Source organism: Calonectris borealis, chromosome 29 (assembly GCF_964195595.1).
Source record: "Calonectris borealis chromosome 29, bCalBor7.hap1.2, whole genome shotgun sequence".
NCBI lineage: Eukaryota > Metazoa > Chordata > Aves > Procellariiformes > Procellariidae > Calonectris > Calonectris borealis.
Window position 1 is genome coordinate 2,407,618 of NC_134340.1, and position 25,417 is coordinate 2,433,034.

At 40.1% G+C, this 25,417-nt stretch overlaps 1 protein-coding gene across 6 annotated transcripts in view; it reads right to left on the reverse strand.

Annotated features, from left to right (window-relative positions):
* Positions 1-1,766: 1,766 nt before the first annotated feature.
* Positions 1,767-25,417, reverse strand: part of ASH1L (ASH1 like histone lysine methyltransferase) — a 67,640-nt gene continuing 43,989 nt past the window's right edge. The window contains exons 8-29 of one of the 6 annotated variants that reach the window (XR_012677601.1): positions 22,582-22,655; positions 20,950-20,995; positions 20,611-20,719; positions 20,012-20,218; positions 18,846-18,992; positions 17,762-17,870; positions 17,414-17,575; positions 17,122-17,216; positions 16,710-16,867; positions 15,965-16,042; positions 15,544-15,696; positions 15,021-15,075; positions 14,786-14,918; positions 14,066-14,314; positions 13,540-13,626; positions 13,194-13,284; positions 8,484-8,647; positions 7,712-7,884; positions 7,044-7,210; positions 5,829-5,869; positions 4,796-5,097; positions 1,767-4,080 (exon numbers count right to left, since the gene is read on the reverse strand). Coding sequence is in view for 4 of the 6 variants with exons in the window: in XM_075175985.1 (XP_075032086.1) it covers positions 3,989-4,080; positions 4,796-5,097; positions 5,829-5,869; positions 7,044-7,210; positions 7,712-7,884; positions 8,484-8,622; positions 13,194-13,284; positions 13,540-13,626; positions 14,066-14,314; positions 14,786-14,918; positions 15,021-15,075; positions 15,544-15,696; positions 15,965-16,042; positions 16,710-16,867; positions 17,122-17,216; positions 17,414-17,575; positions 17,762-17,870; positions 18,846-18,992; positions 20,012-20,218; positions 20,611-20,719; positions 20,950-20,995; positions 22,582-22,655 (2,867 nt within the window). In the remaining 2 variants the exon portion in view is untranslated. Of the gene's footprint in view, positions 4,081-4,795; positions 5,098-5,828; positions 5,870-7,043; positions 7,211-7,711; positions 7,885-8,483; positions 8,648-13,193; positions 13,285-13,539; positions 13,627-14,065; positions 14,315-14,785; positions 14,919-15,020; positions 15,076-15,543; positions 15,697-15,964; positions 16,348-16,709; positions 16,868-17,121; positions 17,217-17,413; positions 17,576-17,761; positions 17,871-18,845; positions 18,993-20,011; positions 20,219-20,610; positions 20,720-20,949; positions 20,996-22,581; positions 22,656-25,417 lie in introns of those variants that run through there. The other 5 variants (XM_075175985.1, XM_075175986.1, XR_012677602.1 and 2 more) reach the window with 5 other exon arrangements.

Sequence of the window (25,417 nt, forward strand, 5' to 3'; positions counted from 1 at the left end):
GTAGCCCAGGCTGCTGCTGGGTCTTCAGTGAGCAAATGCTCTTGCAGGCAAAGCCCGCACGGGCCGGGGCACAGCATAGCAAGGTCAGGTATGGACCACATACGGCGGCACGCCCCGGCAGAAAGTGCCCAGTCTCTACAGGGTGCAGGAAGAGGCGGCTGCAGACATCCAGAGCCAGAAATAACCCTGGGGAAGTGCCTGTCACTGGCTGGTCACCAGCCCCATGAGACGGCAGCTGCACAGCAGCGGTAAAGGTAGATGTTGGTTTGTTTAGTTATTAAACCAATCTTTTTATTGAGTCACAGGATTTCAGTGGGGGCTGGACAGCTTTTATTTTTTTTCAAGTTTTTCTCATTGTGATTTCATACCAAACTACTTATATTTTGCACTGGCTCCCCAGTAAAAGACAGATGGGGACATACTGGAGTGTCCAGCAAAGGGCCACAAGGCAACAGCAGCTTCTCTTAGGGGCAACTTTTGGGCCAGTGCTCTCTCACATGGACCAAGAACCACATTTCATCCTTCTAACTGCCACTGTTTCAGTGGCAAAGGAGACCATGCTTCAGCCAAGGGGCTGTGTTCTGCTTCCAGGATAAAGCCACTCTCTTTTTATTCTGTTCTAATTTTCATTTCTCTCTCTGGAATTTTTACTCTCAGACAAGGGACATATTATCTCTTAATTGGAATGTTATTTGGCTTGCCTTAAGTAGGTTTGATCAAATTCCACAGCTGCCTCTGGACTTTAAAACAGGGTCAAGCCAGCAGCAGATGAATCCAGGTACTTTTTCAACTTTTTTTTTAAAAATAAAAAAAAGCACTACAATCCTTCGTGTGGTGTCTCTAGTTTAAAAGAAGTGTAAGGGTCAAGCATGGCATTTTGATGACCACAGAGATTCAGGCTAGGGCATGGAAAAAGAAAAATCAAGTCACATTAAAGGAGGGTCATCAGTAAGCTATTTCATTCCCGAGTAACTCAAATAGTTACCAAACTTCTTCGCAGAAACCGCTTTTGAACCACAGGAAGTTTAAACCCTAAAAGACTCATTAGTGCCAACCTTGACAGAGGCCATCAGAGGAAACGCGAGGTTGACGAAGCCTTAGAAAGGCTGGTTTGCAGGGACACAAAGTTCTCAATTTCTGCCTTCCTCGACGTCCTGCTGCGTGCCAAGGGGCACAGGGCAGGATGACGGTGCGGGATCGGGCTGACCACTCCCAACAACCCAAAACACCTCGCAGCCTTTCCAGCTTACCTGACTTTTGGCAGTGGAGAACATGCCCTACGGTGCCAGTCACTTCTCCAACACGACTCCGGTCTAGTCTTAGCGACGTAAGTGCCCTGCCACTGTGAGATGCAGCCGTGATGGTGCTGTCTACACGGGCACGGGAAGCACCGTACCAGGTACCAGGGGTCTATATCCTGGGAGTAGGCACTAAATTCGTAGAGGTAATGGTTCATGTACCGACCTGCCATTATATACCATCACGGTTACACAGCCTCTTACTACCAAGCAGTGAATGTCTGCGCTGATGCTCCTGTCTCTCTGTACAGGCGCTGCCATCATCACCATCCCTCCTGCCAACGTCTGACCAGGAGAACCATCAGCATCAAACTATATCCTCGCGAAACACCATCACCCATCAGGCAATTGGATATTGGGGAGAGACGGGGCAACAACCCCCGTAAAAGAGGCTGTAAAAGAGTCAGAACACGACAAAGAGGCAAGAAAAGAAAATCAAGGCCATGTCAAAGAAAACCCCACAAGTCATCGATAGGAAAAGATTTTCCATTTAATACTAGACTCTCTCAGGATTGAGATGCAGGCTTTTTATGCAATTACATCCAATGTTAAAATTGGTAATACATAATTTACAAAGATTAACATCAAAACAATGATCTATTTAGATATGCTTTGTAAAAAGGAAATATATTAGCAGCATTTATTTTCAGCAATCACACAGCCTACACCCATGCAGACTAAGAGTTCATATCTATTTGCAATAATGTAGTGCTTCCTGGTCTTAAAACAGCGATCCTGGTGACACACTGGTCTTCTCGTTATTATAAAATAACCGAAAAATAAAAAAAGTCATTAATTTCTACACCAGTAAGAAAAACAATTCTTTGCACTTACCTAACATTTGATTGTCTAAAAAACATTTTGTTTAGTCTTTCAACAAAAGAAAGATAAAATGACAGAGCTAGTGTCTCGCTTCTGTACGCACTTTATTTTTTAAAAACTTTTTAGTGTTTAACACCATTTGAGACAATGATTTGTTTTAAACTAAATGAGACAACTCAAGATTTTGGACATGCGATATTCCTACTACACGCACGAGTATTTTATACTCAGGGTTCCTGGTACTGTACAGTGCTTCTCTACAGTAAGAAAATATTCCAAACTATTTTCTTATTTCTTTTTTTTTTTAATAAAATATTTTTTCTCAAAGGGTTTTTTCCTTTCTTTTTTTTTCTTTTTAAATCAACACATAAAAGTTAATGGAATGAGTCATGTTCCACTAAGAGTAAAATAATTATAATAATAACAAGAATGTACATTAGGACAAGCTTGGTCCATTAAAAAGGAACATGTAACTACTGTATTGCTTTACATCCACGCAGCAGATATATACAACTTGGCACATTAAAAACTGGTTTTCTTATAAGAACATCTAAAACAGGACTGTATATGCATATGTACGTCTGAAAGACAAAAAAGCAAAGCCATTTTAAAGGGGCAGCGTATGGCAACCACCCCCTCCCTTTGCCACAGCCTGGCCCTAGCCCAGAGACAGGCGACAGCTTCGTGGCTCCGCACGCCGGGAGGGTCGTCGGGTGCAGTACAGGGAGTCCTCCTGCAGCACTGGTGCGTGGTACGTTACGGCGATCGCAACTTCACGCAGCGAGGAATCAGTGCCTCGGCTGTTGCTTTCGGGAATAATACTTTTCGTCAGGGCAGAGAGAGAGGGCGGTGCGAGATACACTGTCTCTTAATTTAAGAGACGGACATTTTAAGCTGTACAACCAGAACACAAGAATAGTGTTAGCAGTTGATATATTCTACAGTTCACAACAAATACTCGCTCTGAATACTGCTTGACGGTTCATGTAGTGAAGGTTTCCTTTTTTTTTTCCTTTTTCTTTTTCTTTTAACAGATTTTAATTTGCACAACACACTAGACACACAAGAACCACAGCTTATCAAAAAAACCAACAGCAATGGTGTTGTCAGGATTTGACTTGCTTTATAAAATTTCTCTGCAGAAAAAAGTGAAAAAAATCACACCCCGCCCCCTCCCCCCCTCTACGACGCAGAACAAGTGCCTCAACCAGCCAACTCCTGCTTTGCTCCAAGGTGACTTGGGAAGTCTCTCCTCGTCACAGACCAAAGGTACACGTGTGCACCGGCCGTTCCACGGTGAACCTTTCGCACGTTTGGGTATGTTTCTCTCTTCTTGGAACTTGTGCAAATCAGAGGCCACAACTTTAGGGCAGCCTTTAATTTTAAGCCACTGGGCCTTCACCCTCCCACCTGGGTTTCATTCACTGGCATGGGCCATGGTGGTGCCAACAGTATCTTGTACAATCACAGGTTAATTGGTGAACATGGGGAACATTCTCATCAGAGTCAGTCAGTCCTTATCCTTCTTACCTCCCCCTTTTTTTTTTTTTTTTTTTTACATTTTTCCTCTGAGTGGGAATATCAAGCAAAAATAAATTAAATTTGACCATCCTGGACAATAACCACGAGGTTTTTCTCAGTACCTAACATCAATACAAGGCACGCCCAACAACACACACACCATAAGAGCACTGCAGAGCAGGGCAGGGCAACCTGCCAACCCAGACATCTAAGTGCTAACTGTTTGTATATTTGTCAGTTTTCTGCTGCCCTCTTTTCCTTGGCTGGTGCAGAGGAAGTTGGGCTCCTGCCCTCAGTCCTCAGCAGACCTTGTAGCAGACTCCAGACCACAGCTTCCCCTCATGGCATCACTTCCTGAAGCTGCTCTCCGGGATGGTGAGCGTGCGCCGCCTCAGTTTTCTTCCTGATCCTTCCTCCAGCAAGTAAGTGACATCAATAGCTGCAACAGACCACAGGCGTTTGGTAAAGAAGGTGATGCGGTAACAGTTTTCCTATTTCCCATTCACGGTTCTTTCAAGGATGTTTCCATCCACAGTGGTATTCAAAACCTGACTTAAGTTTGAAGTTAGCCCTTGAGTCATGTTGGACCAGATGACCTCCAAAGATCCTTCCAACCCGAATTATTCTATGAGTCCATGATTATTTTGCATTAACTCCCAGAACACGGAAGAGACTGAACAGAGCTCATCCTAGGCTTTAAATTAAAAACAGAGACATACTTAACCAGTGCTACTGATGCACCCTCATTCTACAGCTTAGACAATACCTACAGAAGTTACTTAGAACCCAGTGGAAAGCTCATTGAAGGTCAAAAGAGACCTTCCAAATTCTCTTCAGTCTTTCTTTGCATGTCTGTTAAGCTTCTCAGTTGTGAACATGGAATGATGGGGGGTATTGATCTTCAAAAAGTTTTTGTGGTTACTAAAAATATTTTACAAACCACTGTGTCAGTCATAAGAAATTTCATTCAGAATTAGTGGAAACTGCTACTCTTGCAAAAGAAAACATTACTGCAAAGAAAACTAATAATATTAATGAGGTCCACTAGCAATATATTCAGACAAAAGCATTTATTTTATCAACACAGTCTGCAGTGAACTAAAACCAAACCTGTAGAAGAAATGCTATTGTGTAACCATAGTATAAAATCTCACCATTTTTCCCTGGGATTTTCTCTAAGAGGTTTAGCAGGATTTGATTAAGTCTCTCTCTCTGAATATGCCGCCTTTCCTCTGGAGTGCAGAGCTGCCTTGTGTCAGAATTGCCTTCTTCCACCTTTTTATCACTTTCACAGGTCTCACTGGAGATTGCCTCTTTTTCTGGCTCCTCTAGGCTAGGCATCTCGCTTGAAGTCTGATCTTGGTTTCCTAATACGTCCTCAATAAGTGGAAGAGAATCTTCTTCTTGGTTTAAGTCTTTAATCTGTGGTTTTGAGCGATCTGTTTTCCAGGACGATCTAGCAGGAAAAGAAGGGTTTAAATACCACAATTTTTCAGACACTCACCTGAAAGGCCAATTACTAGTGAGTCAAGGACCTCTCAGTAGGCAGGGGGCTTCCTGGAATCTCAGTCATTTGACTGAATACACTGCATTCAAACCCACCAATTAGATCCGGGAGGCTATGTTCCTATACCCTTGTTTGCATAACGTCAAATGCAGTCTTTTAAAAACAAATTGCTTTCTCATTTCAATTTGTAAAGGTTTTTATCTTCCAAAATAGTTGGGCTCAGCACTTACTGGTGTTTTTCTGCAACCGTCATGGCTCTTGATGGGTATTTTTAAAGTCTCTAACAGAACTGAGAGAGTGCGATGGCCCTGGCTCTTATTACAATGCAAACACGGGCAGTCTGTTCAGGGATCCGATCCCTCTTTGTGCAGGAAGGCTGGATGCTCTTGTCCTGGGCTCTGCCGTCTCCCACATTCAGCTGCTTCTGCTAACTCTCAAAATGGCTTCTGTACTCTTCCTTATGTACATTGTTAAGGAACACTAAGGCTGCTTCTATATTCTATTCCTCCTCACTTGTTCCCTTTTATCTCTTCGAAAGTTTAGAGGATTGCTTTAAATAATTTACATTTATTATTTCCATAGCATCCAGGGGAAATGGGTAGGAAAAAGACTGGACACTTGACAAACAAACAGGATTATCTCATCTCTTCTCAAGGAACAATCTGGTAGGTAAGACTCACCTGCCTCCATTTCTCTTGTAGTTGTCTGGTACATAATGAGGCTATAACAATAATAAAGATTATGGTTAATACCAAATAAAATTCACAGGGGAAGAAAGTGCTGGTCTATCTAATATTCTGGAAGTACCATTACAGGACTCGCCTATCTGACACTTTGGAAAGGCCAGTGCATGGCTGGCATATCTCACACATCAGACAAATTCAAAGGAGAAGGCATAATCATGTAATATGGATAAGTTAGAGCCAGACGACTTATCTGATTCTTCATATCTTCTAAATAAATTTCAAGCCATAAACCATCATGATAAAAATCATCTTTGCCTTCTGCACAGCAGAAGTTTGAAACCGTCTCTAAACTTACTACAAAAATCTCTCTGCTTCCAGGAAGAAAAGTGCTTACTTGCAAAAGATTTGCCAGATCTGATACCTCTACACTCAGAGACAAAGTAGTGCTGTGTAGGAGGACGTGCACAATGAAGAGTTGCTACTTCCATGGAATAGGGGGAAATGACACAGTGAAATGAACAGATATTCAGATGGAGGATGTTAAGGGAAACTGTACTTCATGATTTTGCTGCCTATCTGTCTGCTGTTTTTTTGTTAAAACATCCATTTTCAGTGATAATTATATATAAAGTAAGCAGTACATCATTTGATAGAGCAGGGAAATGGAAATAGGAAAATACTGCTTTTCTGACTGGGAATCACTATTCAAAGGTACTGCTGAAAACCATTTTTCAAGCAAGTTTATTAAAACACGGAGTAATTACACCAAAGAAAAGAAAGCCTGACACAGGCAGGCTAACAAACTCACACTGGCTATGTTGTGTGATTCTCTGAGACATATAAAATTATCTTACAGTTGCAGAACTGTGACCGAAAAGTGAATTTTAATATTTCCTTCACTCAGGAGTGGCTTAAATGAAATTAGCATCAAGGTTTCAGTCAGAAACCACAATCTCCAAACCTATACATCCAACTTATACAACCATTCTTTCCACATCTGTTTGCCTTTGAACTGCGTATTCTCTGTCTACAGTCAATTTTTCTTTCCAAGCTTTCTTTCTAGCCAACTTTTCATCCAGACTGTGTATGCTTATGTGTCAGCTTCCTTCATTTACCCAGTTTCATTCACAAACAGAGAGCCAGGGTCTTTCAAAAAATATGTCCAGTCTTCTCGTAAAAAGTAAGGAAGCTAAGAGAAGAAACACTTACTGAAAAGTCTCTCTTGGGCGTGAGTTTCTTGGGGAAGTGGTCAAAGGCATAGGGCTTGGTGCAGACAGGATAACGATTCCGGTGGATCTTGTAGAAGAGATGAGCTGACTTATCAAGGCGGTAATCACAAATATACACATCCTGCTCCTTCACGCCTTTTGGCCTCCCTGTAGTTTCAAAACAAAGCACATAGGAAAAAACGTTAATCAGATTCAAGAGGAAACACATGGGATACCAGAACAAGAACGAACCATACGTAGTGTCAGAGAAGTAGGGGCCCGTCAGAGCTGTTCAGTGGGATGGCAGGCATTCTTATTTGTTCTCCTTGATTCAGAATCATAATAGTGGACACATTGCTAGTTCAATTTAAGAGGAATACCTGTATACTCTAATCAAATAGTACCCAAACTTTTACAAAACTTATCATCAACTGCCATCACTTTCTCTTCCTTGCCCACCACAATCCCACCCTCCTGCTGTCTCTCCAGTACTGGCCCTCTTAAAACAGTAATCACTGTCCCAGTGCTAAAGCAATAGTGCTTCCTCAGCTCTGATACCCTGAAAACATTGGCTACTGCCTTTTTACAGCAGTAACTATTTTAGCATACTTCCCAAATTATTAGAAAGGTGTATTATATTTAATTTCTCATCCTCTTAAGTTTCCTTACCTTTGCAGTAGGTGTATAGGTCAAGAACACAGCACGTTCCCACCACAGCCTCTAAGGGGATAATTTCATACAATGGCACCCGGAAGAGCTCATTGTGGTAAAACTTTCGAGAAGGGGAATGATGTGTTTCATGTGGACGGAAATAATGATGACCAAATGCAAACCGCTCCTCTCTGGTTGAAGGTGTAAAGGTAAGAGAAAGAGAGAAACAGAAGGGAAAAAAAAAAAAAAAGACTGTTTCTATAAGCCCATGATACAACTTTACTTAATGTCCTCCACTTAATTTTGAGTTATCTATCTTGCACTTTTGCAATAACTGTGATGAAAAGCAAAGTCACATGAATATTACACATTCAACTTTATCCCCTTCAGTAAGTGGAAATACTCCTAGTGTGATTTTTACGAACACAGCGGACTTACTGTGCTGCTATCTATGGGGCATATGCATTTAATCACGTTACAGTGGCTTAGCAAGTCAGTGATCATTAGCTGAGCCAGTTCAGCTGTCAGTGTGTATTCTCAGCCTATTCCAACAGTGAGGAAAGTGCATCAACTTATATCTCTTATCCCTTGCTTAAACCTCCAACCTTACATGTTTTTACTTTGCAGTTGTGGAGCACAAGCAGAGACAAGTGGGAAATCATCAAGCCTTTGTAACTGAACCGTGTTCAGTCCTGCATTTTTAAGCTATGACAAGACTTCCACAAAATTACTGTGTTTTGACAGATAGGTATATGGAATGTCTCAAATTCAAAAGATGCCTTGAACATACTTCTCATTTTTCCAGAGTTTTTCAATGCGGAAAATATCGAGTTTCTCCCTGTTGATGTGGGACAGCAGCCGATACGACTGCCGGACAGGGTGTCCATCTGGAGTTCTACGGCTGTCTCTCATCAGGTAAACACAATCACCTGGCAATAGGCACAAAATACACACCTGTAAAGAACTTTTCATGAGTCCAGCACACCAAAAATAGAGGAGTAAACGGTTTCATTAAAACTAACATGACAGAGCCATCTAATGTTGAATTGTAAAGAGTGATGCAAAACCAATGCAGAACCCGCAAAAGGAGGAAAGGTTATCTTGATCATTTTCACAAAAGCTTTATATAGCAAGAACTAAACATAACTTGAATTGTATGCCCACACTGAAAATAGTAACATGGAATGAATCAAGATAAATTATGACTGATAGCAGGATATGTAACAAAATAAGTATTGATTAGGAAAATGTGTAGAAATTAGTGATAGCTGCAATGTTTAAAGAATAAATCTTTAAGATTTAAGAGAGAAGATACTTAGAGAGATTATTATTGAGAAAATAAATAATTGACCGAGAAGCCAAAAGCCTGTGATTATTCCAGCAGAACTCAAATAAGATGCATAGCTCAGGAAAGGTAAACAGAACTCAAAAAGGGCTGAACAAAATGACACTCCTAGCAACTAAACAGGTCCCTAAACTTCTATTTATTCATTTCCTCCCATGAGTGAATTAACTCTTTAATTTCTCTGCTCTGATCTGTGAAATGCATTAAGAGTACTTCATCTCCGCCCCCCAGACTTGACTGCCATCCTTACTTGTATACCGCACCTTTCTTTGTGACGATGACTATCATTTGACAGGGTGAAAATACACTGCTCTGTTCAAAAAGCCTTTCTCCTTTAGGGAAAAAGCTTTAATCAATAATGTTCATGAAGAACCTGAAAAGTCTCAGAGGGAGAACATTTGGGAAACTCAAAGTATTACTGAAAATATTGTTTGATTTGGTATATAGTATTTAAAAATCAATTCCATCTTTTCTGTTATTTATCTCACAATGAACAAAAATCTGGGAGGTCCCAAGTCATAAAAACGTAAGAAAAACTACCATGGGTAAGATCAAAGGTCATACAGTGTAATATTCTAGCTAGAATAAGCAGATGCTTAGGAGGAAAAAGCATAGGAATAAGGCATGCATAGGAAAAGCCTTCCCATGGTATCCCCTTCAGGCTTCCTTTAATCTCTGGTTTACAGACTTTTGGAGCTGAAGGCTATAGCTGAACCACTGTGCATAAATAGGCAGGGATTAATCCTTCCTCTAAGAATTTGTCTAATCTTTTTGGAACCATTTATAGTCTTGACCTCTCCAACTTCCTGTTGCAATGCTTTCCATAGTTTAGTTATGTTTTTGTGAAAAAATACTACTGTTTAAACACGTTGCCTGCTAATTTCAGTGTTTGTTCCCTAACTTGTACATTGTTGCACTTTCCTATGCCACTCGTGGTTTCACAGATCTTTATTATATCACCCTCCAAATCATCTGCGTAGACTGTTCACAGCAAAGATGTTTCATATTTGATTATCCTTGTCATCGCGCTTGTTTTTACAAGTAGGAAGATACTCTTTTTGAGGTGGGATGACAAGAATAGTACACAGCATGAAAGAGACAGACACACCATAAGATTACAGAATGGCACAATTACTTTTTCTGTTTTGTTCATACTAACTTCTAACATTGTTTGCCTTTTTGACTCATGCCAAGCATTTCTTTGATGTTTCCATTAAATTGCAATGACTCCTGGATTCTCTCCCCTAAGCACATACCTATTTTTGTGTATGTGCAGTTATGTCTATTTTCCTTCCATATACGTTACTGTTATTTATTTAATTAGCAGGTTCAGTCTCTGTTAATTCCACAGCTTAGTAAAAAGATGCTAGGGAACCACCAAGTACAACGTGGTTCATAAACGTCTCAGTTTTGCTCCCCCTTAGCTTATAGCCAAATTTAGGATTAAAGTGAAGGACGTGTCATTATATTTTCATAAATATAACCTCATTTATCAATCTTGTATAAATTTAAAAGATGCTCCTAAGGACTCCTCATATGCAAAAATTGCTTTAAGATTTTATGTTGTCACCTTTCACTGTTACAATGGAGTACAATACACTGCACTATTAAAAAAATCCTCTGATTTAAAACAGAGATGACATGGGCCATGTGGGCACATCTGCCTACAACCATGAAGCCAGCTTTTAAACCTTTTGCTATACCAGGATCGCTATCAAACAAATAGAAGCTGTAGTTGTAGGAAGGAGAGATAAGAGTTTTATTCTAGCTTGATTAAAGTAAAAAATGGACTGAAGACAGAATGACATAGGCTTGCACATAAGCTAGCAGAGTGCAAGCTCTTCAAGGATTCAGCGTGTATTTTCTGGTGATTAGCCTGTACTCACCCACTGTATTATATCTTCTTACTATCTGAACTATCCGGGATAATAACATCTTCATTTTACTAAGTTAAGGATTACTTTTAAGGAACCCACCTCCCTAATTTCTTTAAAAGACTCTTAGAGAAAAGCAAGGTACATGCTGAGAGCAGCTACTGGCCCCAAGCAGAATGTAAATAAATACACTTATTTTTGGCTGTTATTTTAAATTAGCTACTGCCAACTCTTCTTCCCCACCTCTTCAGTGAGAATAAAGCAGTACTTATTGTACCTGCCTAAAAAAGGAGTATTCAGAAAGAAATGTACACGGATACTCTCTTGCCCTAAGGATCAGGAAGCTTGATTTCAATTCAAGTTTATCCAGACGTTACTAACTACTGAAATAGCTACCCCTCTGTCTCAAAAAGGGAGTTTATAGTTCTGTGTTTTCAAGGAAGAAATGTGGCTGCTCTTGCTGTGCATCAGAGATAATGACATATGACAGTTTCTGGCTATGTGGGTTTTCCAAGATCCATTTTGACTTCTGTTTCTCAGCTCGCATCTGAGGTAGAACTCCTTGTTCACTCCGGGGGATGTGATGGGCCAATTGATCAGATCTATTTGCGTAATCTCCTGGTTTTCTGTGTTAGGCTATTTTTGCAGAGGAAGCACGCCTGTAGTATATAACTCAACAACATCAAGAGAATTGTCAAGAAATGAAAAAACCAGTCCTCTAACCAGAGACTGAAGGACCCTCACTTATGTAGAGGGATTTGTTCACAGTAAAGTGTGTGCACTCACACAGTTGGAAGCTTTTCAGCCTTGTTCCTCAAAAACATGAGTTCTCAAGCTTGGAACTGGAAGACAAACTAATTCAACATACAGACACAACCCCCCAGCAGCGAGGGTGGACCAACTTCCAAAGGAAGGCAATGGTCTCAAAAGCACTTTCTTAACTTTATCGCAAGATCAGCCTCTTTCTAACACACAACACATAGGGAAAATGTAATAGTCTACGCATAATGTGACTGTAGGGTGGAAGGTCACTATGGTCTCTTCGGCCTTGGAACCTGTAAATTACATGACCTTTTAGAAACCAGAGGGAGTGAAAAACTGTTTCTTCTACTGTCTCCAAGATGCCTCGTATGCCTGAGTGCCTGCATCACAACAATTTCTATAGGCAGGTGTCGTGCCTCAGAACTTTTGGCGGAGAACTCGAGACCAGCAATGAATCCACGGATTTCCTCTTTTTCTACTGTAGCTGTGTATCCTTTCTAACACCTTCTGGGTACACACCTTGCTTAAACTATTCCCTGTAACTGCAGAGCATTTGGTGCCTAACAGTGGCAGTTTGGTCTCCTTTGTCCTCTGCCGATGGTACATGGAGTTTAGCCACGTAAGGACTAACATTTCTCTAATTAAAGTCACCAAGATCAGATCAGATCAGAGGTACGTGAGCGAAATACAATGTGTCATGACAAAAATTACCTTAATGCTATGAATGACTGAAAGATGCCACAAAACCCAGCTAAAACATAATCCATTTTAACAGAGAACATAAAAGCAAGTACCAATACAACCCTAGAAAGTGAGTTACTCTCCAGCAAGGAACCCAGCAAAAAAAAGAAATGAGAAAACCAAATGGCTGAACTCTAGACAGGATAGACAACGCAGAGCAACAATGAAAAAGGAAGACTGAATGCAAATTCTAGAATCCTGCAGAGGGAATAAAGAATACACTGTTCTTTGACCTTTTTTTTTAAATTCTCAACTTTCCTGAAGACTCTCCCATTCCCTTCTAGCAAACATACCAACTGGTTTTTACTCATTCAAGAGCAGTTCTCTTATATGGGCTTCTTGCTAACCTTGTATGTATCTGTAGGATGAACTGAATTATGTGGCTGCGTAGCTGCTCTCAGCTTTGAAGCAATGTCCAGAAAGACACACTTTAGCGAACAAAGAAGCAGTAAGTTGGATGTTTTAGTGACCATTCTACACTAAAATACTAAAGACCTAATAACTTTCTTCGCCTTGACTTCCGAATGTTAACTACCAGAAGTTGGCTCAGCATCCTCCTTCTCTGGCCACGAGGAGAACCCTATCTGTGCTAAAGGTAATTAATGTTTCTTCATCAACCAGCCTGTGAGAACTCTTACTATATGTCACTCCCATAATAGCAAAGAGTGCAGCCTTCTACTTGTAAAAAGATAAAAGCATTTCAAACAGGGCGATGCCAGAAATCTCTGCACACTCTTATCTGATGGAAATCACAGCAGCCGCCAGAGTTAGCACATACCTTGGCGCAGCAGCAGGTCATCCCGTAATAAGCATATATAATAAACACAACCAGGCTGGGCATAATGGGGACGAGGAATCATGGGAACCTCCTGGACAAAAAAAGAAAAAAGGAAGGAAATTCTGAGATGCCCACCATAATCGGTGCAAAAATGGGGCTGATATCCTTTTGGAAATATGCAGAAGTGGATAGAGGAGAAGAATTGACACTTAACGTGATTAAACCTAAACCAAGGGAGCTACACTATAAAGTGAGAATCCCACACTGGTCTTGCCAAACTCAATAAATATAAAGAGCTGCTTTAGTTTGTAACTGTAGTAATGAAAAGGAGACTTTTTTTTTTTACCCTGTTCACAGATCGAGGTTCACACTGCTCACACAAGTAGTGTTCAACATCAGAATTCACACCCATACAGTCACAGTGCTGCCAGACCTAGAAAAACAGATACAACCCAATTAGAAATTCCTGTGATAGATTTTATTTACAAATTGCATTTTCTTAAAAATATTAAGGAAAGCAAGAAAAGCTTCCCAAAGGAAATTCAAGATTTTCTTTGAACTATTTCACACTATGTCAGAAGACAGACAAGATCCCCATGCAACTGTGCGTGTAAAAGCCCAAAACTGTTGAAATTAATTCTGCTCGCCTAAAGACAGAGGTTGCTGGCAGTTTCAGAAAAGTGCTAGCTCCTCTATATAGAAATGCAGGTTGCATGTCCTCTGTGAAAACAGAATCTCTCAATTCTTTTGGAGAGGAAATGAACGCCTGAAGAGGTAATTAATGCCACTAGCTACATGGAAACTGCTGGTATAAGTTCCATTAGCTATGGAGAATAGAAAAAGAGCTTCACTTTGTGTTCCCCCTGCCTCACCATGCACTTTTCACATTGGATCATGAGTCCTTCATCTTTGTAAAGGCCACAAATGCAACGGATCACATCCTCGTCCTTCTCATGCCCATTTTCTTTTTCACAGACCGATGTCTCGCTGCTGTCAGCTTCACTAGCTGTTTCTCCCACAATTTCATCAATTTGGGCAGATGCCTCATGGCGAGCATTATAATATGCTTTCCGTAGCCGGCATACATCACGCCCAGTTGGAGATTTTCTGCCATAATATTTCTGAATAAAAACAAAACAAAGAAACAATTTAACATTTTTTTTTTCCATGTTTTTGGTGCATTCCTCCTGACTGCATGCACCCTTAAAGGTGTCTTCACTAAAGCTGCATCCACCAATGTGGTACACACCTGTCCATCTACTTCCTTATTTTGAACAGCAGGTCCATGTATCTTACATCTGACACTGAAGAACAAGGTACCTCTTCCAAAAGGTGCTGAAATTTCTTTAGGTTAGCTATTCATGCATGTTCTTGACCTTCTATTTGTCTGACCTAAGGCAACCAAAAAGCACTAAGACTAAGCTGAAGCACATGAATCGCTACCAATGTCTGTTCAACAGAAACAGATCATCACAAGTTCTCTTTCTCTAAAATATTTTTCTTCTTTTATGCCCCGTAAGTCAGCCAGGGCATTAAACGAGGGTATATCCCCACTGCCTGTGCAATAGCTTTAAGACCAGAGAGCGCCTCACCTCTGCATTCCGGAAGACCTTCAGCATGTCCCCATCAAAAGCTTCCACAGTTTTGTAATAGCCAGTCAAGATCTGTTTCTCAATTGTGGCAAGGTCCAATGGGTCAGAGATCTTTTCATAATAGTCTGCATTTCTAAAGTGGGAATGTATGCACAATGTCATTTTCCCTAGCATTTCAAAGCTGTGCAAATCCATTATAGAAAACCATGGGTTGCTCTGAGAAGCAAGTACTTACTTTTTCTTTGGGGGTAGGTTCAGGAGGGGAGCTGCAAGAGCCTGCCTGGAGGAATCTGTAACAGGAACACACAGTTTAGCAACATTTACTTGAGTAAAACTTAAAAAGACAAGTAACAAACAACATTCAATCTAGGTTAAAAAAAGGCTCTTCTGCTATCTGAGGCTCAGGGAATTGAAATGCTTTTGCATTTCTAGAAGTTGGTTGCTGTAATCAGACTACATGTTTCAAAACGGAGGATAGTTTCCTTGCAGTTCTGTCAATTGTACCGTTTTGCTGAACTACTGAAAAACCAATTTTAAAGGACAGCAACATCTGCAGATTCTGGTGGCAGAGGAAGGGGTTGAGGATAAAGCAAAGTGATTACCGGTAGCAGGAGAAAGGAGGAAAAAAGAAAAAAAGGAAGGTTATTTAAGATCCTGAAATAAACTCTTTTTTGCCTAGTATTTTCTATTCACAGAGTCCATTTTTCCAGAGGCTGAAAAAGTGTCCATGGAGATTTTTTCAGGAGTGTCACCTTCACCTTTATAGGATATGATGCTATCACATATTTCCTTGAAGATTTGTGCTAGGCGGGCAGCGCGAGCCACTTCAATATTTTCTTCAGCTGCAGCCAAGCGTCGTGTTCTCACAGAGCGGGAGGTCTGAAGGGCTGAAAACTGGGTCATGAAGACATCTGAAAGAGGGCAAAAAAAGAATTATCTCTAAACAAAAAATTAGTTAAAGATCAAATTACAGCATCTTTTCCGATCCAGCAACTCCACCACCAATTATTAAAATTAACACGTTTTCTAAGCCTCTATAACACTAAAAGGCCTCAGTTTCATATTCTCAAGTTGGCTGTCACTGCTTATAGCTCATCTAAATGGTTAAGCTGGCTATCAAAGTATTTTATGTTGCTGGAGCAAATACAGCATGTCATTGAATTCACCCAAAATACTCACTTCCCAGCTTCTCATGTACTTGACAGTGGGGACCAAATCCTGCATGGCTGTGAAGATTATGGTCCGACGAATACAGTGCTATTTTTGGAGCAGGATTAATACATTTTTTCTGATAGTCATATTTTGTCCCATTCCCATAACTGACTGCATGCCAAGAAGCTTTGTTCTCTAAAGGCCTGAAATCCATCGAATTATGAGGATAAATGACAATTTTCAAAGTCAGCGCTTTGGTCGAGGGATACAGAAAACAGAAAACAGCCCTTCTCTGAAGGGTCCACTCGTGGAAAATGTTAAATATCATCCTCCTCCTCCTCTAATAAACCACTCTTGATGAAACGCAAGACATGACAACTTCTACCAGGGCTTGAGAGACATCAGGGCTGCTGGAGGAACAGAAATGAATCCAGCAACCAGACAAACAGTTTATATAGTACAAACTTTTCATTCTTAAGAAAATAGCATTAAGTGTTTCAGAGGAAATTGCAGAATTCCATAACACAAAAAATACACTGAAACAGTAAAAGAGCTTCCGTCTCACCCCACTATGTAAAGATAAGGGCATACATATACAAACACATATACAGGTATTGTTATCTGTATAGCATTCCCTGTATGTATTACAGAAGGTACATGGATCTCGTAGTAACTCTACATTTGATTTACATACAGGGCTTACTTAAACTCTTCACAGGCATGTCATATAGGTTCTCAAAGTAGCAACCTGAGGAACTTGTGTTGGCCTCACCAGATTTAATGTTGCCGTCATCCCGACAGATTCCATTCCAGCGGTTGTATAGCGATGTGGTATGGATATTGTCACTGACATGCTTCACTTCCTCTTGTTTTTGTCGAATTTTTTCCCAGTTTCGTACCAAAAATACATGGTGTTTTAGCACAAAATTCCTACAGAAATTAGAAAAGCATTCAAGAATCACCTTCTACTGTAAAATTAATTCCTTAATGTGGAGAAGAAGACAGATATTCAGAGGTACACTTCTGATGTCAGTGGAGAGGAATTCCACCCTAGCTGGTTAAAGGAAAACTAAGAACTGCTTACTCAGACACTTCATGATGCCCTATCTTATAGAAAAAAAATAATTTCAACATTTGCACAACGCTCCATTTCTGAGGAAAAACCCACTGAAATCATTCCTTACCTTTCTCTGTTAGACATGGGCTTCATCTGAAGCTGTGGTGTCAGCCTTGTTGGCGCGTTCACACTTTCACTGGGTTCCTCTGGGATGTGGCCCCTCTGGAAAACAGATCATTCTGATAGACAGGAAGAACTGTGCCAAGAACTTAGCAAAGCAGTAAAAGTAGTTCCTGACACAGAATCTGTAGTATTTCTCTGAAGTTTAAAATATACAAGTACACAGTTTTTTGGTCTGACGGCACAAACTGATTTCCTATTAACCTTTATCCAGGACAAAAGTTGTCTTTACTGCTTACCCTCTTCTTTAGTTTGTGCTTTGACTTCCTCTTCTCTTTCGACCGTCCAGGTCTTCTGTGGGTGCTCACAGGCTGATTGCTTTTGCTTGAAAGTCCATTCATTCGCTGACTTTTACCCCCAATTATTCCTCTGCATTTGTCAAAACCACATTTGCAGAGTTGCTTTGCGGGGAAAAAAAAAAGATAAATTATTTCAAATAAAACTCAAAACATTTAGATTATCTCTCAATATTATAAAGAACCTATTCTGTCAAATACAACACAATAGGTTTTGTTAATTGACCTTCAACTTTACAGAACTGGGCATCCTTGGTGAGTTTTTTCAAGGTCTTGTACTGTGATCCTTACCTGTTTTTCAACATTAAATGAATGAAAATTGTAGTCATAAGTCAATTCAGTACCAGCAGGCATATCTTTAAGCGCATACAATCCAATCCGGTAAACCCCATTAACAGACCTGCAGGGAAAATACAATAAAATATTCCCAATAATTAAAAAGCAAATTGTCTTTGTCCACATAGTGGAAGTGTTAGAGACAGGAAGCAACACTTGTGCTGTGCCCTGGATTATGCTTGTTCTTCATTTGTACTGTTCTCTTGTTTATCTCTTACAATAAACTTTGAAAGCCAAAAAAGTGAATACCATATTTACAAAGAGTAGGAAGCTGTGCTTCAAATAGAGAAGCTACAAACTATATTGGCTATCACGGCAGATCTACTTATCAACTCCCAAGATTCAGACCCTCACCCTAAATCAAAAGCTTACACTGAACATCATACCTCATTTCACAAAATGCACTAAAATTAATTGCCTCTCCAATTCTTTTACTTATTTTTTGTGTTGGATTTTAAAATTTAAACTTGATTACTATTGCTTAAATCCACTAGAATTATCTGAGAATCACAAGCTACTCTGCTGTACTGCCACCACAGCTGATTCCTATTACGACCATCTGCTATTTTCACTACAAGTTATTCATTATAAATTTCTCAGAAGTACTTCCTACTAGTCTGGCACTGGATTTCTTCTGATAACATAGTACTGATATGACACAGGGTGAGTTGAAATCAGACTACTTCCCTGTTTGCCTGCTTTAAAAAAATATTTGAATTGCCAGAAGGAAAGAATATATACACAGATTATTTTATGGCATTACCTAGGCTTCAAAATTTGTAGCAGGTTGACAGTATGAAAACAACAATGTTGGATCTGCCTTGCCAGAAAACTTAGATCCTGTCTCCAAAATGTCCAACACTTGAAAACGTTACATTACTTCTCTTGTGCAATGCAAGCATGATAATAAATATTATTTACACTGTTCAGCTTGATACCCCTCCCTACTTTTAGATCAGATTGTCTCAGATTATCTGGTTATCTATATCTTAGTCACCGGTATACCAGTCTTCCAGTAAACAGAATATATTTTTCTTACCATTTCTGCATCTCACAGTTAGGATTACAGCTGTGGTTGATAAAACGAGCCTCATTGCCCATACGATAACTATCTATCACCATTCCACTGTCTAAATTCAGGCAGTAATGATCACTGTGATTATGGTACTGTTCAATCATCCGGTTCCTAGGAAGCAACACAGGAAAGTTATTTGTCATTCTGCTTGTTGCTGCAAAGCAAACAGGGAGCAACATAGTAATAGTGCATTCAAGAATTCTGAGAGAGGGTTTTGAAGAAAAAGCAATTATAATCTTTTATATTTTATAGAACCATACACCTAGAGATGGAGGAAAACCATTATTATACCTATTTTTATAAGTCAAGGCCATTGACAGAGCTTGGATTAGAATTTAGAAATTTGCTCTTCTGGAATGCTCCCTTTTGGGTTCTGCAGATTATTTGTACACATTTCATGTTGATAACCTGTGTATGGAAGAGAAAATGCAAGTATACATTCTTTGGTGTGTATATGTATGCATGTGTACAACAATCAGCCTCTCCCTTTCATTATCTGGAACTGCACACAATTTCTGGAATTACATCCATGGATTACAGCTACCTCTGTTTAGCAAGAGAGCAACAGTAACAAGAGTCAGTTGTGTTAGCAGTTATCTCTGTATGAGAAGTTTGCATTTGTCTTCTGATGGAGCTCTAAGAGTAGCAAGTACATCCCTCCAATCTCAATTATCCTATGATGCTATGTAGTTAACAAGACTACAATTTCTTTCTTTCATGGGTTATTAATGCTCCCACTTGTTCTTTTTATTTCATACCTATCTGCAAAAGCTCATTTCCCTTCCTGCCCCATTCTGCCCCTCGATTCTATCTGCACAGTTCAAATCCTGCACAGTACTCGTAATTATACCAAATTCACATTCACTTGTGGCATTTGGCATTTCAGAGCAGATGTGGCAGATGATGCATTCCAAACACTAATCATTCCTCTCTATTTGCCTGAGAAAAACTTGGTTGATCAAAAAAGCTGAATTCTGAGCCTTCCTTCTGGTGGCTGTGACCAGAAAAGCATTCTTTTTTTCCCCTCACTCTCCCCTTCGTTTCAGTCTAAGGATTTCCCAGCAATGATAATAGATGCTAAAGTCATTTATTGAGCCTTCCATGCTAAAGCAGCAAATAAATATTTCTACCTGAATTCTTGCTCACTAACAACTTCTCCCAGATATTCAATGATAAACTGTCCTGCTTTCAGGGGTTCTTTGGTACGAATACCCCATCCTTTCTCCTCAGCCCGGAACCTTTCCAGGCACTGCACCCATTCATGCCTCTGTATCCGCTGATTACAACACTGTTCACCACAAGGGCAGGTGTTTGGTGAACACTCCGCAAAGATCATCCTAAAACGAAAAACAAAGTTAAAGGAAGGTGAATAGCATACTTTTAGATCTATCATACAAGGAAAAAAGGAAAAAAAAAAATTCCTCCGTTAAACAAAACTTATTAAAGAACTAAAATGCTTCTTGTTTTCAAGGTGTAATTCACAAAAAGATTCACAGCCTGGCTCTCACTGCTATTCAAAGAGCAAAATGAAGCTTTTAATGGGATGTTCCTCTGAAGAAAGAGGTGGGGGAGCATACGTGCAGCAGAAAGTTACCCTTCATGCTCTGTAACAATACCTTTATTACTGGGGTTGTATCCAGCACAACTCTTTTCTTAAGATATTATAGTTGATGCGAAATAGTACATTTATTGAAATTCTCTTATCATAGTCAGTCAACCTATTCCTAACCTGTTAAGACAGTCCTCCACACAGCCCTTTCCATTGTCATCATCTGGTTTCTTACAATTGCAGGTAGTGGCCTCATAGCCAGAAAGAGGTTTGACATCCACATAGACATCTGGAGGAAAAAAAAAACAACAAAAAACAAAAAACCAAACCCAAACAGGGACAAGAATTCTTTCCAGGTGAAAAAACAGAACTATTAATCTACAATATTTTCATTCCAATTACATAAAGCAAAAAAAGAAGGTGGAAGTGTCTTTGGTAGGATGAAGAGTATGACAGAAAGGAGGGGTGTCATGTGAAAATTCCACAGTTAACACATTTTAGTAATAAGATTTTACTTACTAGAACGTATTTTTTTATAAAGTGGGACATCTGGCTTTTTATACAACTAAAAGGAAGAGAAAGAAAATTTTAATACATTGCATAAGTCATCTGTTATTCAAAAGAATCAGGGAAATTATGTTCTGTTCATACACAACAGTTTTGTAATCATTACTAGAAAATACATCTGCATTCTCTTCTTTAGGCTCAGACTACATTAGCAAATAGGTCAAAAAAAGTACCTGAGTAAGTAGAACTGAGGCTTAATGAGTTAGCTGAGCAGTTTTTCTAACATATTGTTTATTCTTCCCATACTATCTGAACAGAGCAATATGGATAACAGATATCATGAGGACAGGTTATCCTGAACAATGCTGTTCTTTTCAATACTGAAAAGAAGAATAATTATTTAAATCTACTTTGGAGAAAGCATCTTTGGTAGAATTACCATGTGCCGACACTTAAAAAAGTGAAAAAGAAAAACTAAGGTGCTTATCAAAACTGTGACTACAGGTAGGAGCCAAGAGAAATGCAGATTCATATTCTAATTAGAGAAACTTCCTCTGCAGATGGAGATGACTGGAGGGAAAACGGAAGCTTAGATCACATTTCATAACTTTGTATATATTCCATCCTTTCAAACATCCTTTCCAAGCTTTCAAACAAGCTTTAAGGAATAATTTCAAATTATTACGTATTTCACACACATTTACTGCATTAATAGCCTTCCCTCAGTAACATATATGGCAGATAGGCACTGTACAATCTATACAACCATTGTACAAACAAAACTACTCCGTAAGGGTTTCCGATAATCTAGGTAGATACGGAAAATGTCAAGGAAATAGATCACGTACATTTATTATTTATGTAATATTGAATAGATAAGATAGGCAGATGTAAGCAGTCTTCAATACATGGCAAGAAACTGTCCTTGCCTGAAATGTCAACAACGATCATTACTTTAAGATTAGATTTTGGTGGTATTACAACGAGTAGCTGGAGCCACAACCACATGGGCATTTGTCTTGCTCATTTACATGCTTAAGTTACACGTCTGAGTGCGCTTTCTTGCAGTAGAGCTGGGGACAGATTTACCCTCCAGCCTTAAATCCTGTGTTAAATCGCTTGGTGGAAACTTCTCAGGGAAAAAAATATTCCTATTTTTAGGTTTGCACATATTTAAAGCTCTTTAAAAAGAATGCAACTGTTAAACAGTTTCTCTTCTTTCCTCAGTATGAAAATGTCAGCTTGCAAGTGAAAAATAAATTCCACTCTGCTGGGACTGATCCAAGAAAAATAAGGCCTGAAATTTCTCAGTGCTGTTGGCAGTACATCTGAATTCTCCTGAGGCGTGTCTAAAACAAGATCATTGCAGAAAGCAGGCACACCACCAAAATAAAAGTCTGCCGCAAAATTAATGACTTTTTTTCAGCAGAAACCCATAGGATTGCTATTTTGCAAGAGACAGAATAATGGAAATTATTCACATTAAATACATATGCAACTCCTTTTTTTGCTCGTACAGTGGCAGCAACAAGAATATTCATCAATATACAGGATATATACACAGCCTTCATGTAAGAATCCTGCTACTTTCTTTCTAAGACTTCTGATCCTAATCTTGGCAACCAGTAACTTTTTATCTTGTACCTGATTGTGTTTCCACTGCCAGAGGATGTCGTAAGGCAGCTGGAAGTCAATTCTCTTTTGTCTGAGATACTTTCCTGAAACAAAAAGGTTTGTGAGTCGCACACACTCATATCCACATATCCCCAAGACGAAAAAGGGCTGCTCCTGGGCACGCCGCCAAATTCTGATAGGGCCTCTCGACATCTGAAAGTCAAAAAGGCAGAAGAGCAGAAACCTCCCAGAACATTTTGTTTGTTAGTGGCAAGCACAGGGAAGAGCCCTTCATGACGCTATCTTCTGCATTCTACTCTGTTGCTGTAGTCAGGTTTAAACCTTTATCGACTGCGAGGAAAGCTGCTGTCTTAGATAAGAGATGCCCGGTGAGGTAGGTGGCAGAGGGGAGCTGCCTTCTGCTGGGATGACTGAACGTTACGGATGCAACTGAGCTCCAACAGTCACAGTTGAAACTCCTAAAAGCAGTGCCAGGAACCCTGCAGGTGTTCACCCAGGAGGGGTCACTGAACGTGAGCTACCGAAGGGACAAGAGCAAATAACTGACAAAACTGAATACAGCTCTGTGCCTTACAGTAAACACTAGTAATTTCTGTGTAGAAATCCCAAAGTTGACACTTTCTCCTGAGCTTTTCCGTGTACACATGAGTACAATGATTTGGCAGAGAGAACAAATAGGCATTAAAAAAAATCTGCACGCACAATTCATGCAAGATGGTAAATCACAATATTGTACTCAAAGAAAATAAATTAGTTTTGAAAATAGTATCCAAGCCTGTTCCTACGACCTTTACCAAAAGAGACTTAAGAACGAATTCAGTCTTGGCAAACACATTCCTAAATGTTTCAGAAAGACTTCAGAATGATCTATATTTTCAGGAATAACTGAAACTGATTTTAGACACGAGTTACTACTTTCATTGTAGGTTTCGTCTCTGTCCTGGTTTCGGCTGGGATAGAGTTAATTTTCTTCCTAGTAGCTGGTATAGTCTGTGTTTTGGATTTAGTATGAGAATAATGTTGAAAACACGCTAATGTTTTAGCTGTTGCTAAGTAGTGTTTACGCTAGTCGAGGACTTTTCAGCTTCCCGTGCTCTGCCAGGTGCACCAGAAGCTGGGAGGGGGCACAGCCAGGACGGCTGACCCAACCGGCCGAAGGGATATTCCATACCATATGACGTCGTGCTCAGTGTATAAACTGGGGGGAGTTGGCTGGAGGGCTGCGGTCGCTGCTCGGGGACTGGCTGGGCGTCGCTCGGCGGGTGGTAAGCGATTGCATCGTGCATCACTTGCATTCTCTCCCCCATCCCACCGGAGCGGGGATAGTGAGCGAGCGGCTGCATGGAGTTTAGCTGCTGGCGAGGGTTAAACCACGGCAGTCTCTATTCTAAAATTCAGTGTCACCCCTAACCTCTTCCCAAAAGAAAGGACACTGACCCATTATATACTTTGTTAACATAAGACCTGAGATCTGACACAAGCAGTAAGTTAGTTCTAGACAAGATTAAAATGTTCTCTTATCATTTTGTTGGAATACTGTGTCACAAAATTGCAGCGAGAAGAGTGACTAAGGATGAGGTGTCAGTCCCGTGTCCGATTTTCCCAGCTTTTCTAAATGTTAACAAGCGCCTTTACGTTCCTCCAGCAATAGTCTGTGGTTTCATGTAAATTCACACGCACACCTTCACCACTGGAAAATAAAAATTGTAATGTTTTCCTTACAATTTACTCCTAAATTACTTCTCATTTTCAATGCTATATTCAACCATAGCAGGTTCCAGGAAAGAGCTAAATCTGCCGGGAATTTGCTTTCACTTCTATGACCTCAGCGGGTGAAACAAAAGGCTCTTTCAGGTGCCCTGGCACCGTGCCTGGATTGCATGGAAGGTCGCTCCAGCCCTCATCAAGTGGGCACTAGTGCAGTCATCTGGCAGAGTCCTAAACCTCATAACTCTGACCCGCAGTTAAATCACTCTCCAGCTACCCGATACAGAGTAATCGAAGCAGCTTTATCTTCACTGCAGGAGCTTGTTTGTGTCTGCTAGCATAACGAAACGTGGGGTCGGGGCCTCCTGAAGAGAAACGAGAACAGGCACTGTGGCACTCAAACTGAACCTGAGCATCCCGACAGATGGTTCGGCTGCACAACAGAGTTATATGACCCAATTCAAAAAGGAATTGAGAAAGGTCATGTTTTTGAGAATTTAAATTAAGACTTTCAGTTCTGAAACCTGTTTTGCAGTTACTGATTCACACAGATCTGTCAAACTCTTCTCCTGCTATCACCTCTCTGTGAAAGTCAAAGTTGTGTATGGAGCAAAACAGTTCAGTTAAAGAAGACAAACCAATGAAATGTTTGTATTTGATGGGACAAATATTCCTACTGAACAATGTGGAATTTCCTGAACTCTCTTTGCATGACAGTACTTGAACTAAGAAATCACAGCATTTTAAAAGCTGAAGCAATTACCTGAAAAATAAATCAATCTTGGTTTGTCCTGGGAAATGACATGAGCTGCAAAAACGTTAGCCTGGGAGTTCATGGCCATCCCCTCCAGGCAGTCCAGTCCAGTGCACTGGACTTGCGAACAGCATCCTGGAACTCCGTAAGTTCTAAATGCTCGTGCTAGCCTTAGGTTATGGCTTCTTTCTGCAGAAGGCAAAGAGAAGCCCTAAACCTCATTTCTATTCTACCTGAGACCTCAAAATGGGGATGAAATAAAAACTTACATAATAGCTAAGTTTTTAATTCTTCCTCACTTTTATCCATGCTTAAAGACAGACATCATTAAGTGCATGGGGAAACAGGGGAATATATTATTGCATGCTTAGTTTTTGAGATTTA